This window comes from Tursiops truncatus, chromosome 15 (assembly GCF_011762595.2).
Source record: "Tursiops truncatus isolate mTurTru1 chromosome 15, mTurTru1.mat.Y, whole genome shotgun sequence".
NCBI lineage: Eukaryota > Metazoa > Chordata > Mammalia > Artiodactyla > Delphinidae > Tursiops > Tursiops truncatus.
This window is the reverse complement of record NC_047048.1, coordinates 35,517,828-35,529,317: the sequence shown is the minus strand read 5'-3', so window position 1 is coordinate 35,529,317 and position 11,490 is coordinate 35,517,828. Positions and strand designations below refer to the sequence as shown.

At 45.2% G+C, this 11,490-nt stretch overlaps 1 protein-coding gene across 1 annotated transcript; it reads left to right on the top strand.

The window, feature by feature from the left end:
• Positions 1–10,304: 10,304 nt before the first annotated feature.
• OR1F1 (olfactory receptor family 1 subfamily F member 1) lies at positions 10,305–11,253 on the top strand. Its single transcript, XM_033840184.2, is given in 2 exon segments — positions 10,305–11,143; positions 11,145–11,253. Coding segments are annotated over 2 exon segments (948 nt in total).
• The last annotated feature ends 237 nt before the right edge of the window (positions 11,254–11,490 follow it).

Sequence of the window (11,490 nt, the reverse complement as noted above, 5' to 3'; positions counted from 1 at the left end):
GTTGGTTATCTATTTTAAATATAGTACTGTGTACATGTCAATCCCAAACTCCCAATCTATTCCTCCACCCAGCTACAATTTACTTATCCATTCATCCTTTGATGGACTCAATATTTTTTTAGAAGTTTTTTTTTTACTGTACGCGAGCCTCTCACTGTTGTGGCCTCTCCCGTTGCGGAGCACAGGCTCCGGACGCGCAGGCTCAGCGGCCATGGCTCACGGGCCCAGCCGCTCTGCGGCATGTGGGATCTTCCCGGACCGGGGCACGAACCCACGTCCCCTGCATTGGCAGGAGGACTCTCAACCACTGCGCCACCAGGGAAGCCCAGAAGTTTTTTTTAAATTTTTTAAATCTTCTGCTCAGATTAGCCATATTGGTTTTTATTATTTGTGACTAAGAACCCTGAGTGAAACATTCTGGAATGTAACCAGTCATCAGGTAAAGACTCGAACCCAGAATTAGAAAACCATGAGGGTTTTCTCCAACTAATATCTTCTCCTCTCTCTGTGTTTGTTCCTTCAGCACTTCTCTGCTCCTCAGTCCATAGGATAGCAATGGGCAGGCAGAAGAGGGTTGGATTTACACATTCCAGCCAAGCCACATAGTGATATGGACTGGCTCTCCCTCAGCCTAGTTCCAAATACCCTGGTCTAACCAGCTATGATGAAGAGAGGGATGTGGTATAAATATGGTTGCTGGGGCCCCACGGTCACTACTATGTGAATTAGGGGTTCCATTCAGAAAAAAGGTAAACAATGTAAGCTGGACAGACAGTCCAAAAGGTATCTGCCTTGGGGCTTGGAGTCCGTAAATCACAGTATGCTGCGTTCTCCTGGAGACAACTTCCCTTAGAATCAGGTTGTCCTTTAACCCAGGTGTGATCATAAATTAAGCTCAGCTCTGTAATGGGTTCTCAATATTCCCATCTGCACAATGGAGACGATTAGGCATCACTTATCTTCTCTGGATATAACCAGACATAAGAAAGCAAGAATTACACAGGAAACTCAAGAATAGCCCCAGGTCTGAACGCAGGAAGTGAGGAGAGCTAGGATTTAATAACTGAATTTCCCCATCTATGGGCACAGGCCCAGATCAGCCAGGTCCCAGGTTTGAGGTCCCAGGGAATTTTGTCTGGGATTTATCTCCATAGCCCTGGCTTCATTTGTAATATCTTCAAGTTTTGACCCAAGAGTTACATCTAAGCCTTAAACAATATTCTTTATCATCATCATTTGGTACAAAGGGACCAAGAAGTAGGCAAGACAATTATCCTTTTCTCTAATGAGCCTCTCAGGGAATCTGGTCCCAGTGGTTGTGAAGTTCTTGTAAACACAAGAGATTGGAGTGAGGCATGCATTTACAAGCATCACCTGGATTGCTGGCACTAAGCAACCTTAAATGATCCCAGGTGTTGCTGCAGCTACAGAAGGTAGAAAAGGTTCTCCCTCAGAACCTCCAGAAGGAATCAACTCTGCCAACACCTTGATTTTGGACTTCTAGCCTCCCGAACTGTGAGATAAATTTCTGTTGTTTATAGCCATCTAGTTTGTGGTACTTTGTAGCATTTAAATTTTTTTATTTATTTATTTTTGTCTGCGTTGGGTCTTTGTTGCCGTACACAGGCTTTCTCTAGTTGCAGTGAGTGGGGACTACTCTTCGTTGCGGTGAACAGGCTTCTCTTTGCGGTGGCTTCTCTTTGTTGTGGAGCACGGGCTCTAGGCGTGCAGGCTTCAGTAGTTGTGGCTTGCAGGTTCCAGAGTGCAGGCTCAGTAGTTGTGGCGCATGGGCTTAGTTGCTCCCCGGTATGTGGCATCTTCCTGGACCCGGCCTCGAACCCATGTCCCCTGCACTGGCAGGCAGATTCTTAACCACAGCACCACCAGGGAAGCCCCTAGTTTGTGCTACTTTGTTATGGCAGCCCTTGGAAATTAAATGTCATCCCAGTAGAATTGCTTGTCTTTTCCTGTACAATCTTCTCCTGCAGTTGTTTGCATTCATTCTTGGGTCTTCCATCCTTGTGATAAGAAATGGGTCATTATTCACGTTTGTACACTCAGTGTTGGGCGCTGGGTCTGGTTCACGTGAAGTGTGTAATGTTTCATGAAGAATGAGTAAATAGCAGAAATCAATACCCTGAAGAAATTATTTTGTTTTTTGTTTCTCTCCTCATGCCCCCTACCCTGACTAGGCTGTATCTCCATGACCGCAGGAACCCAGTTTTTTCAACAGTACCTGGGATGTAGTGGTTGCTCAACAATTATTATTTGCCTGAGTAAATGATTATATGACTGAATCAGTATGGGGAGAAGAGGAGAAAGTTTCCTGAAGGGGTTGATGGGCTTGTCTCAGCTCTCTACCACCTTTCAAGCCATATTGAAGCCTATGTGCATGTTTTAATGTATTTTATTTTATTTTTAATAAATTCACTCATTCATTCACTTCCATTTCTGGCTGCGTTGGGTCTTCGCCGCTGCGCGCAAGCCATCTCCAGCTGCCGCGAGCGGGGGCCACTCCTCACCACGGTGCACGGGCCTCCCACTAGTTTTGCTGTTGCACCCCAAATTGCAAAAGTTACAGCCATGGAACTTCCCTGGTGGCTCCGTGGTTAAGAATCCGCCTGTCCGGGAAGATCCCACATGCCGTGAAGCCCATGCACCACAGCTACTGAGCTTGCACTCTAGAGCCCACGAGCCACAACTACTGAGCCCATGTGCCACAACTACTGAAGCCCGCACGCCTAGAGCCCTTGCTCTGCGAGAAGCCACCACAGTGAGAAGCCTGCACAACCGCAACGAAGAGCGGCCCCCGCTCGTTGCAACTAGAGGAAGGCTGCACCCATCAACAAAGACCCAACGCAGCCAAAAATAGATGAATAAATAAGTTTATATACATACATATTAGAAATGAATATGCCATTTATAAAAAATATGCCACAGTGTGTAATGAGTGCTTAGTTAAGATGGACGGGCATTAGACTTGTACAATAAGTTATTTTGAGAGAGAACCATAACAGATAACATTTATTACAGTATATTGTTATAATTGTTCTATTTTATTATTATTATTGTTAATCTCTTATTATGCCTAATTAATAAATTAAACTTTATCATAGGTATGTATGTGTATGAAAATATAGTATACATAGGGCTCAGTAGATCCATAGTTTCAGGCAGCCACTGGGGGTCTTGGACCCTACCCCCACCAAGGATAAATGGGGGAACTACTGTAATAAAATCGGTTTCACTGTTTTAACTAATGTCTGGCTAGTGTGTATATTTGACACTAGTTTTAGTGGAACCAAACATCAGTAATATATATATATTTTTAAACAAGTTTCTTTTCTTTTTTTAAAATTTAATTAATTAAATTAATTTTTGGCTGTGTTGGGTCTTCGTTCCTGTGCGAGGGCTTTCTCTAGTTGCGGCGAGTGGGGGCCACACTTCATCGCGGTGCGCTGGCCTCTCACTGTCGCGGCCTCTCTTGTTGCAGAGCACAAGCTCCAGACGCGCAGGCTCAGTAGTGTGGCTCACGGGCCTAGTTGCTCCGCGGCATGTGGGACCTTCCCAGACCAGGGCTCAGAACCCGTGTCCCCTGCATTGGCAGGCAGATTCTCAACCACTGCGTCACCAGGGAAGCCCAAACATCAGTAATATTTTTAAAATCTACTTCTTTGCCCAACTCGGTCTCAACAGAGAGAACTACCATTTTTGACAATTTCTCTCAATCAACCGAAGCTCTTTAAATACTGTTAAATTAACATCCATCTTACTGATCTTGTCTTTAAATTTTTGATATTTTGTTCGAAGATTTCTTGCACTAATTTTGCTTTTAAAACCACTGCATTGAAATATGATTTATCTTGAGTATTAAGCTTTTGGGGACCCCTGGAGCTTTGCACCTCCATTGCCATCCCCTCAGTGTCAAGAGTCTTCCGCACGTAAGAGGACTTCCCTATTCTGGCCCCTCACGCGCAGGCGCAGCGCGGGAGGCGCAGACTCGGCGGACCTCTTTCACCGAAGCGCTGCACACGCCCTCGACCGACCGGGACCAATCAGAGGCTGCGTTGTATGGCTCTCCTTGCCCCGACCCTTGCAGACCTTTCTTTAATTATCCAATAATAGCGGACCAGCGCCCCCACCCCCACACCCCACGTGCTCCTGCCCAATTAGAAAGGAGGGGGCGGGGCCTCAGCTCTGCACAATCTCTTTGGGAAAGCGCAACTGCGTCATTCACTGAAAAGTACTGCGGGCTGGGAGCTCCAGTAAGGAGCGGGTGTTCTGCGTTGCAGTAAGTGGATCTGACTCTTTACCCCGAAATGGTATAAGGAGAAACTCAGGGGTTGGTGTCCGCCAAACCTGGGCAACTGGCGGGTCCCATGAACCTTCCACATTTCACCTGATCCCGGTCCTTTTGGTCTCTGCCCCTTCTGTCTGCCCTTCCCGGTTAGGGTGGGTCACGAGGTGTTCAAGATTCTTGTCTCTTGCTTCCACAGGCTGGGACCGTTGGAAGTCAAGGTCTGACTTCCAATCCGGAAATCCTTTCAAAAAGCGAGGTTGGCTGGGAAGCCAGTATCGCAAAAACAGGTGTACCCATCTTAGATTAAAGGCTCCTTTTACTCCAGTGCTGAGCCCTTGCTACTACTCAGTGTGATCCGAGGACCAGGCATCATTGCCTGGCTGATTATTAGAAATGCGTAATCTCAGGCTCCATTCCAGACTTCCTGAGTCAGAATCTTCACTTTAACAACATTGCAGGTGATTTCTGTGCACGTTAATGTTTGAGAATCGTTGTTTTAAGCTTCCCAAGATTTCTAGTCTAGGAGGCAATGTTGATGTATGTAATTGGCTGGTTCTGCAGACGTAAAGGAGATGTTAAGATTTGAGCCTTGTGAGTCAGACTCGGGATATTTATGACATCCCAGGCATCACCTACTACTTAATCAAGATGATATAGGTAGAAAACCTATGGTGAGCATGGGTATCTTGGAATGTGCAGAAGTATTCAGGAAAGGAAAACCAACCGATGTACACAGGAAGTGCTTAATCAACCTGAGGTTGAAAGACTAATAGGACAGACACAAGAGGGAAGAGATATGGGAACATATGTATATGTATAGCTGATTCACTTTGTTATAAAGCAGAACCTAACACTCCATTGTAAAGCAATTATACTGCAATAAAGGTGTTAAAAAAAAGACTAATAGGATGTGTGTTAGGGATGAATGGATCTATTCATCAACTTGGCATCCCACCAACATCGTTTCTAACCAAGGAACTCACTTTATAATAAAAGGAATGTGGTAGACAGTTGTCAAGATGGTCCCCAGCGATCCTAGTCTTGTGTAATCCCTTCACATCCTGAATTGGGCTGACTTTGTGTCTTAATCCATTCGGGCTTCTGTAGCAAAATACCATGGACTGGGGGCTTCCCTGGTGGCACAGTGGTTAAGAATCTTCCTGCCAATGCAAGGGACATGGGTTTGAGCCCTGGCCTGGGAAGATCTCACATGCCACGGAGCAACTAAGCCCATGTGCCACAACTACTGAGCCTGAGCTCTAGGGCCTGCAAGACACAACTACTGAGCCCACATGCCACAACTACTGAAGCCTGCACACCTAGAGCCCGTGCTCCGCAACAAGAGAAGCCACGACAATGAGAAGCCCGTGCCCCACAACGAAGAGTAGTCCCCACTCAGCGCAACTAGATAAAATACCTGCACAGCAACGAAGACCCAGCACAGCCAAAACCATGGACTAGGTGGCTTATACATAACAGAAATTTATTTTTCACAGTTCTGGAGGCTGGAAAGTCCAAAATCAAGATGCTGGCACATTTGTTGTCTTGTGAGAGCCCACTTCCTTGTTCATAGATAGCGGTTCCATCTCACATGGTGGAAAGGACAAAGGAGCTTTCTCAGGCCTCTTTTATAAGGGTACTAATCCTGTTGGTGAGGGCTCTCCCCTCATGACCTAATCACTTCCCAAAGGCTTCAACTCCTAATACCATCACCCTGGGGGTTGGGATTTCAACATATGAATTTTGTGGGGACACATTCAATCCGTAGCACTGTGTGAACTATAGGATGTTGTGGAAATGTTGCTGTTTAACTTCTGGAGCTCCCTCATAAAAGATATTGTGGCTTGTATCTTGCTGTCTTGAATCACTTGCTCAGGGGGAGACCAGCTACTTTGTTACAAGGACCTATCAAGTTAGCTTTATGGAGAAGTCCATGAGAGGAACTGAGGCTTCCTGCCAATAGCAATGTGAAGGAGCCATCTTGGACACTCATCCTCCACCCACGGTCAAGCTGGCAGATGACTGAGCCCCTGCAGATAACTTAACTGCAATCTCATGAGAAGCCCTGATCCAGAACCATTCAGCTAAACCATTACCAGATTCCCGACCCATAGGAACTGTGTGAGATAAATGTTTACTGTTTTAAGTTGCAAAGTTTTGGTGTAACTTGTTACTTGACAATAGATGACTAATACAAGGGATAAGGCTAGTGTCCATAGGATTCTTTGGCATTTACTTTCTTTTTTTTAAAGGACTTTGGGGGGAAATTTAAAAAATACATTCATTTGGCTGCACAGGGTCTTAATTGTGACAGGCAGGGTCTTCGTTGTGGTGTGTGGGATCTTTAGTTGGGGCATGCTGGATCTTTAGTTGCAGCATGTGGGATCTAGTTCCCTGACCAGGGATCAAACCTGGGGCCCCTGCATTGGGAGCACGGAGTCTTAACTGCTGGACCACCAGGAAAGTCCGAGCATTTACTTTTACACCATCACCAGAAGCAGTTGACCTTATGGAACAGAGAAATGGTCTTTTAAAGACTCAATTTTGGTACCTCAATTTTTGATGTTACCCTGTAAGGTTAGGGTGCTGTTTTACAGGATACAGTATAAGTTTCATACCAGTGGACAATATGTGCTGAACTTTCTCCCAACCAGGAATTTATGGGGCAAGGAAACAAGAGGTAAAAGTGGGCACCTCTTTTTGTAATACCTAATGATCTACTTGCAAAATTTTGCTTTTTATCCCAGCAACACTGGGCTCTGAAGAGACTTCTTGCTGGCCAATTTGGGCTCCTTTTGCTACTTGGATAAACTGACCAAAAGGAGATTCTAATATTGTTATAACTTTGACTATCAGTAGAAAATAGTTTTTCTGCTACACAGTGGTAGCAGAGAGGATAATGGATGGAAAGATCTTCTTGAGAGGATTCTGGAATTGCCATGTCCAGTGATGGCAGTTAATGAAAGACTAGGACAATCTTATATGGGCAAGATCATAAGGATGTCAGATCTCTCCCACATGAGAATTAAAGTCACTATTCAGATTTTTAAAATCTTGCGTAGCTGAGATGCTGGCTAAAGATAAAGGGAACATGAATTAGATTGTAGTTAAGGAACATTATTAATATCAATTAATTGTTCATGACTACCTGTGGAAATGAAGATTACGTTATCAGTCATATTTTCCTCCTTCCTTTGTTACCTATATATTTATGTATTTTAGCTACCTAGCTTTCTTCTTTTCTCTCCCTTCCTCCCTCTGTTTTACATATACATAGGATATGTAGTTATTGGTTAGCTTTCAGGTTTGATTCTGAAGTTATAGAATGTCAGGATGGGATCATGACTGGATCAGGAAAGATCTTGGTTTGGGACCTGGATACAGTAACTGATGGGATTTTGAGTTGTTCCCCTGTTGTGAGAAGGATAGTTGTATTATGTTAGACCAGAGAATTTATGTTAGACCAGAGAATTGCTATTCTACTGAAGGGTAAGTTGGTAAGAGAGATGTGTGTTAATGTTATACAACTGGAGGGGTGGATTCTAGTGGGCATTTATCTTGTTTTTTGGCTTCCCAACTTCTGTGACCCCTTCCAAAGCTCAGGTAATACCCTACTTCATCATTCTTGTTGGGAAGAAAAGCCTACTTCTTCCTGTATCACAGGAAACCCTGAATAACTTATCTCACAGCCCCTGTAGCAGCTAAGCTGTGGGCATGTGCCTACCCATTAGATATCCTGACTCAGCCTTTGACACAAAGAAAGGGAGACACGGAGGAAATTTTTCTAGCAGTGGCAGCCATTGCAGCAAAATGGATCCCCGGGTAACAGTGCTACTGGTGGCACCCTATGTCCAGTGGCTAGCTGTGTCAGAGCCATGAACTGTAAGATTTATGCTTGGAGGCAGCAGGAACATGCTAATCAAACCTGTGCTGTGGTATGATTTGGGTACCGAGTGACCTCCTGAGCCTGCTTCTCCAGTTGCTCCGTGGTTTTGAAGTATGAGCTATCATTTTCAAGAAATCCTTTTCTGCTTAATCAGCATGACTTTGGTTTTATTATTTTCGTCTAAGAACTACCACAATGTAACCAATCATCAGAAAAGGACTTGAACCCTGAACTGGGCCACCACTAGTACTCTTTCCATCTCATCATTATTTCTCTCTCTGTGTGTGCATTTTTGGCCTTTCTGCATAGACTTTTGCTTCTCCATCTATGGGGCAGTCAGGAGAGAGTTGCAAGCTTCTGGATTTCCACATCCAGGCCAAGTCATACTGAGAATGACCCACAGGTCCGCAGCCTCAGTGCCAGGTTCCCAAATCCAATCGTGAATCCTCACTGGGCAGGAGGTGGTGGACTATAAATTGGGCTGCTGGAGCTCACACCCCTGTGACTCTGTGGATTGGGGACCATCCTCAGAAAAGGGTGATCCACTGTGAGCTGCAAAGACATCTCCAAAGAAGTCTACTCTGGGAGCCTGGAGTTTCTCAATCCTGGTATGCTGTGCTCTCTGATACATCTCTCCCACGAGGCTAATCCTTTACATCAAATGCTTTACAGGATTAAGCACAACTCTGTACTTCCACCCCCACCCAACCCCAGCATCCCCGTCTGCAAATGCATCACTAGCTCTAATCAGTAAATGACTGGATAGATATTAGGGGTTGACTCAGATAACACTGCAATAACCCCAGTTTCTGAGCTAAGAAAATGAGAAGAAAAATCTTTTAATAACTGAACTTTCAAATACATAAACATAAGCCCAGATCAGCAAGGTGATGAATTTGGAAATCTCAGGGAGTTTTCTCTGGGACTTCTTCCACCCAGATTGCTTTATCTCCAAGTTTTGACCCAGGAGTTAGATCATATGCTTTGGCATTCATCATGGTTGGGCTCATGGGGACCAGGAAATAGGTGGGACAATTACTTTCTGCTTGTCTCTAATAAGGCTCTCAGGGAATCTGGTCCCAGTGGCCATGGAGGCTACTGTAAATATCCATCTCTGATACCCCCAAACATCCTGCACGGAGAGCTAAGGCCATGAATCTCCGCTCCTCATTTGCTTAGGACCTACCTATATTTCCAAGACTTTCCAAACCTTATAATAAAGAGGAGCACTGTCCAGTTCCTCAAAGGTGAAGAACACTTGATAGCAACAGCACGAACTTCTCCCAGGTAAGATTGTAACGGTGGGGATGTCAATATTTCTTTACTTATGGGTGAAGTTCTTTTTTTAAAAAAAATTAATTTATTTATTTTAGGCTGCGTTGGGTCTTCTTTTTTGCGCGCGGGCTTTCTCTAGTTGCAGCGAACAGGGGCTACTCTTCATGTGGTGTTTGGGCTTATCATTGCAGTGGCTTCCCTTGTTGCGGAGCACGGGTTCTAGGCACGCGGGCTTCAGTAGTTGTGGCTCACGGGCTGTAGAGCGCAGGCTCAGTAGTTGTGGTGCGTGGGTTTAGCTGTTCTAAGGCATGTGGGATCTTTCCGGACCAGGGCTCGAACCCATGTCCCCTGCATTGGCAGGTGGATTCTTAATCACTGTGCCACTAGGGAAGTCCCCGGTGAAGTTCTCTGAAGAACCTCCTTTGTTAAATCTTCCAGATCCAGGGAGTAGTAGTAAAAGTCCTGAATCCCTCATCTGTTGCTTGTGATAAACCCAGTACCAATGAGCTGTTTCTCTTCTCTCTACGATCTACTAAGTGGGCAAAAGCCTGGGAATGTTCATAGAGATGCACATAATGTCAGGGAAGGACTGTGTATGTGCCTGTGTGTTGTTTTTATGTTGTATTTCATATAATTAAAAAAATTAGTCCAGTGGAACCAGCATCATCTAGGACTGGAGGTCGGAAGTTGAGGGTTTAGGGATTAGGGGCAGATTCTGACTGAGCAACTCTAATGTAGGTTTTATTAACATGACCATGGCTGGAGCTTGGGTTATTGCACCCAAACCCTTTGCTTCTAGGTTTCTGACTTCTGCTTCTCTTCTCTGCATCTGAGTCCAGCCCCATGGGAGAGACAAACCAGTCAAGTAACTCTGAGTTCCTCCTGGGACTCTCCAGGCAGCCCTAGCAGCAGCAGCTCCTCTTCGTGCTCTTCCTGAGCATGTAACTGGCCACAGTCTTGGGAAACCTGCTCATCCTCTTGGCCATCAGCACGGACTCCCACTTGCACATCCCCATGTCCTTCTTCCTCTGCAACCTGTCCTTCGTGGATATCTGCTTCTCCTCCACCACTGTCCCCAAGATGCTGGCCAACCACATACTCAGGAAGCAGACCATCCCCTTCTCTAGGTGTCTCGCGCAGATGTATTTTGTTTTCACGTTCATGGACATGGACAATTTCCTCTTGGCTGTGATGGCCTATGACCACTTTGTTGCTGTATGCCACCCCTTACACTACTACGCAAAGATGACCCACCAGCTCTGTGCCCTGCTGGTTACTGGATCGTGGGTCATTGCCAACCTGGATATGCTGTTGCATACCCTGCTGATGGCTTGACTCTCATTCTGTGCAGACAATGCCATCCCCCACTTCTTCTGTGATGTGACCACACTCCTGAAACTCTCCTGCTCTGATACACACCTCAGTGAGGTGATGATTCTAATTGAAGCACGGCCAGTAATGAGCACCCCATTTGTTTGCATCCTGGTATCATATATCCTTATCAACTGTGCTGTCCTGAGAGTCCAGTCCACAAAGGGAAGATGGAAAACCTTCTCCACCTGTGGCTCCCACCTGGCTATGGTTTTCCTCTTCTATGGCACCATGATATTTCTGTATTTCAACCCTTTATCCTCCCACTCAGCTGAGATAGACATAGCAGCTGCTGTGATGCGATGTCTCTATGGTGACTCCCATGCTGAACCCCTTCATCTACAGCCTGAGAAACCAGGACATAAAAGAGGCTCTTGGAAAAGTGGTTGCTATTAATTTTTTCTACCCAGTAGTGAAATAGACTAAGAAAATCATGGAGGGAACTAATTTATAAGAAAATCATGTTTTTGTTTTTTTGATTATGCAAAAGTTAACATTTGTCTTTTGTAAGGGAATCATCTACTATCTGTCTTGGGAGTACAAAACTTGATACAGCCTCTTCAGGTTAAAGATGGAAAGAGAGATCCTTGTACCAAATAACTTGACTATTCCAACCGTCAGTGCCCTCCAGCCAAAACCCATTAGGAGCACACCTCTT